At 32.4% G+C, this 4,162-nt stretch overlaps 2 protein-coding genes across 2 annotated transcripts in view; one reads left to right on the forward strand and one right to left on the reverse strand.

Moving 5' to 3' along the window:
- Positions 1-542, forward strand: part of HELRODRAFT_169180 (hypothetical protein) — a gene marked incomplete at both ends in the record, with an annotated part of 1,551 nt that extends 1,009 nt beyond the window's left edge. The window contains one exon of the mRNA XM_009015047.1: positions 351-542. Within this exon, the coding sequence (XP_009013295.1) occupies positions 351-542 (192 nt within the window). The remainder of the gene's footprint in view (positions 1-350) is intronic.
- Positions 543-768: 226 nt separating this feature from the next.
- Positions 769-1,280, reverse strand: HELRODRAFT_169181 (hypothetical protein; the record flags this gene model as incomplete). The annotated part of the gene is made up of 2 exons (XM_009015048.1): positions 769-866; positions 917-1,280. The coding sequence occupies 2 exons, from the start codon at positions 1,278-1,280 to the stop codon at positions 769-771; spliced, it is 462 nt and encodes a 153-aa protein (XP_009013296.1).
- Positions 1,281-4,162: the final 2,882 nt, after the last annotated feature.

A 4,162-nucleotide genomic window follows, 5' to 3' on the forward strand; every position in this document is an offset into this window, starting at 1 on the left:
TTGATGAGCAGTATGCATACACAATGTGACCTAGACAACACATCCAGTACAAAAAAGCCAATTATGATTTTAGATTATAATTCAACCAAAGGTGGAGTTGACACATCAGATCAAATGTTAAGGCTGTACACAACTAAAAGAATGACTAGAAGATGGCCAATGGCAGTTTTCAGTAATATGTTAGACATAAGTGCTTTAAATGCCTATATAGTATGGATTTTGTTGAATCCTGACTGGAATGTTAACAAATCACATAAAAGAAGATTATTTCTGCTGGAACTTGGAGAAGTAAATTTTTGAGACAAGTCTGATATATTTGCAATATTAAAATTATTTAATTTTTTTCACAGAGTATGATTAACTTTGGCCACAAGGATGACTTGGTAGAGACAAAGATTCCTGCTATACTCAGCAAATCCGGCAGATGTCATGCTTGTCCTAGAATAAAGGATAAGAAAACAGCACTAAAATGTTCAAAGTGCAACAAACCAACATGTAGAGATCATGTTTTTATGATATGTAGGAATTGTTCTACAAATTGAACAAATTACATTCACTTTTTGTGTTAAAAAATTAAATAAATTTTTTGTAACAATAAAAACAAATTATTATATTGTTTTGTTCATTAAAATTGTTGTTATTCACCAAACGTGTTTTATTTGCATGATAAAATTTATTTTGTGTCATCATTATTTGTTGTTATCATCAGATTTAACCTTGGGGTAGAAATCTACCCCATTCGTCTTCAGTGGATGAAAAAAATCGCCGTCATCGCAGGGTTAAACCTATTGCATTCGATGTGTCTAAAACGTCTTCCTTTGAAAGTACTGAACAATTTTTTATTTCCTTCAGCAAGTTTACTACATCTGGTGTTATGATCAAATTTTCGTTGCAATATTTATCATCCATTCAGAACCTTCTATTTTAGGTTGCACTACTACATCTATAATATTTGCTTTTCCTTGAAGTCCCAAAACAGAAATCTTGCCTTGCACATTTACTCTCGACCAATCGATAAACCTTGGATGGATACAACTAATCTTTGCCTCTCCATCGACAAGGGCCTTCGGTATTTTTATACCATCGACATATATATCAACAAACTCCTTTCGATACAATTTTTCCTTTTCAATATTCGCTGATCTTTCTGTAAACAGAAATTCATCTTCCTTTATTTCTGATTCGTGATATACTGAATTTTTTTGAATTTTTACCGGCTGAGTACAGTTTTTCGCTAAATGACCTGGCCTTTGACATCTGAAACATGGTCCCTTCTCCATAGCTTCTTCTTTGTTTTTGTTTATAATTTTAATTCCATTTCCCTACGATGGGGTTTGGTGCTTTTATATGTTGCCACATAATTATCAGCTGATCGAGCCAATTTATCACAGTCCAAACAATCCTCTTGTTTTTGACTGAGAATAAAATTTAAACATCCTCTGGGTAGTAATTCCTTCACTCTATCAGCCATCAATAAACTTAATAATCTATCAAAATTTTCTCCAACATTCCTGCTTTTTAAATAATATATCCATGTGTTTTTCAACTTTGACAATAGGAGCTGGTATGTTTCATTTGGTAATTACCTGATGTTAAAAAATTGTTCGCTTAACCTGACTGGGCTCACTTTGAACTCGTTCTTGTTCATTCTGTAGGTTAAAGCTTTTCTGTCTTATTGCAAGTTCTTCCTCCTTTATCTTCATTTGATATTTAAATTTTTCAGCCTTTCTCCCCATCTCCTTTTCTCGTAATTTACTTTCTCGTTCGTGTTCTTTATTTTTACTCTCCATATCTTTTTCCCGTAAATTTAATTCTTGCTGCTTCTATTTCTACTCGCTGAGAAATTTCCATTTCTCAAATTCGATAGGATTCTGAGACTCTTCTAAAGTATTTTCCTCTGGATTTTCTTCTGTTTCTAAAGGTTCGTTGGCAATATATCGATGATTAATTCTTATCTAGACATCGACTGTGCCTCCGTTTCATCTACTCCGAACTTGATTATCTTCTTAATCAACCGTTCAGTCGACATTATTTTATCTCTGCTGGTATATCTTTTTCCATAATAATTCGATATCAAACTCCAACCAAGCGCCGTCTATGTTGATATAAAATCTCCGTCGGTAATCGGAATCCATCAATATACCGACAAAAATCCGTCGACGTCAAACTTCAACCAGCAATTACTCCCTGAACTACTTGGATGTCACTGGATATTCCCCGGTAATCAGAATCCACTGAGGCAATATATCACACCGCTGCCACCAAAAATGTCACGGACTTTTACCCGAGATTATTATATCATATAATGATCACGCAAAATTCTGTTTAATATCCTGTCGACTGCGCCAGATGTCAGTTTTTTTTTACGAAATATATAATTCAAACTACGAGACGAGTTAATTTCAAACTTTTTTTGAAATACAAACTCAAAATCAATAAAAGAAATTTTTATATAATGTCATAAATCATCAAATGTTAATGTTAATGTTGATGTTAACATCAAATTAATATTATAACGTTCAATTCAAAACACCAGAAACAACTAATTAATTATAATCGTTCAGTTCAATTTAACTTATCTACTCTATCTTATTCCTAAAACATGCCATATCGCTTGCTGTTGTCCAAGCACCTAGGCATGCCCAAACCAAAAAAATGCCATAGCGCACAACTTAAAAAAAAATTCTTTCACACAAGCAATAACCGTGACAATGATCAAATAGAAAAACTTCTACAACGACTAAATTCATCAAAATTAAAGTTTACAATGGAAAATCAACTGACAATAAACTACCATTTCTAGACGTACTAATACAAAATGCGCAAAATGAATTTAAAACCTCAGTAACCAAAGCCAAAGCAACAAACAAAGTTTATGCTTTAATGGATAATGGATATGGTGAATGTTGTCAAACATATCTAGAGAGTACGATTTCTGCTTTTGTAAACCGAGCCTATAAGCAGGAGAACAGAATGGATTGAGTCGCTAAGCTACTCACTAATAATGGATATAAAAATTCCATGATCCAGAAAATAATAGAACGCAAAGAACCAATAATCAGCAACAACCACAATGCAACCAACAATATTAACCAAATAACATGGTAATATATTATGAGAATCACATGTCAACCGCTTTTAAAAAGTATGAAATAATCATGAAGAGAATCATAAAAATAATGTCCAAGCACCAAACGAAAACGATAGTATTAAACTACGAATATACTACTCACTCCAACCAAAAAACGTTATTAGGAATGTATGGAGTAAGGAACTTGTTTAGATATTTGTTCAAAGTGAATACTTAACGCTCATTTGTTATTCATCAAAGAACCTCATCTCTTGTTATGAAAAACAACCGCACTATTAAACCGGAATCCACAATGGATCATAGCCATCTAATATATTTGTTCAGATGTAGCATTGGTGAGTGTGGGCATTAATTCCGAATATATTGGTATGACGACGACCAAGTAATCGAGAAGACTTACGATGCACGTACAAACCGGTGTTATAAAGAAGCACAAAATTAAAATTACTAGACAAATCTTGGACCACAATGTTGAAATCTTACATTACAATTGCAGCTATTATAATTTACAACTAGCCGAATCAATACTCATAGAACAAAGACATCCGATAATAAATATTTAACAACGTGCGAATCAATACTCATAGAACAAAGACATCCCATAATAAATATTTAACAAGGTGCACTTGGAATCCTTCCTACTAATAAATTTAGAAACAGAGGAATCATCGATAATGAAAACACTTAAAAGTGTTATATTGGACGAAGTTGATGATTGTAAAACTAATTAAATGAGCGTTAAGTATTCGCTTTAAACAAACAAGAAATCAACAAAGTAGAGACACGGTATATATAAACATATTGCAGAATTATGAAATAACTAAAAAGACTTCAAAGTCCTTCAATTATTCACTCGATAGGTGGCTGATGCAAAGTTAATTCACTCGATAGGTGGCTAGACGATTTTTTTTAGATAACGTTTTTGCAATGTAAATGACGTCATAAGTTTTTACAATTTGTTTTAAAAATTGAATTAGTAGTTTTTTTGATTAATTTGTCAGACATATCACCTTGGGAAATTTTTAAGTTTAAAAACACCCGAAACAAAATTTAAGTTTTCTTTGATATAGG

The sequence above is a fragment of the Helobdella robusta genome (assembly GCF_000326865.2).
Source record: "Helobdella robusta unplaced genomic scaffold HELROscaffold_15, whole genome shotgun sequence".
NCBI classification, from domain to species: Eukaryota; Metazoa; Annelida; class Clitellata; order Rhynchobdellida; family Glossiphoniidae; genus Helobdella; species Helobdella robusta.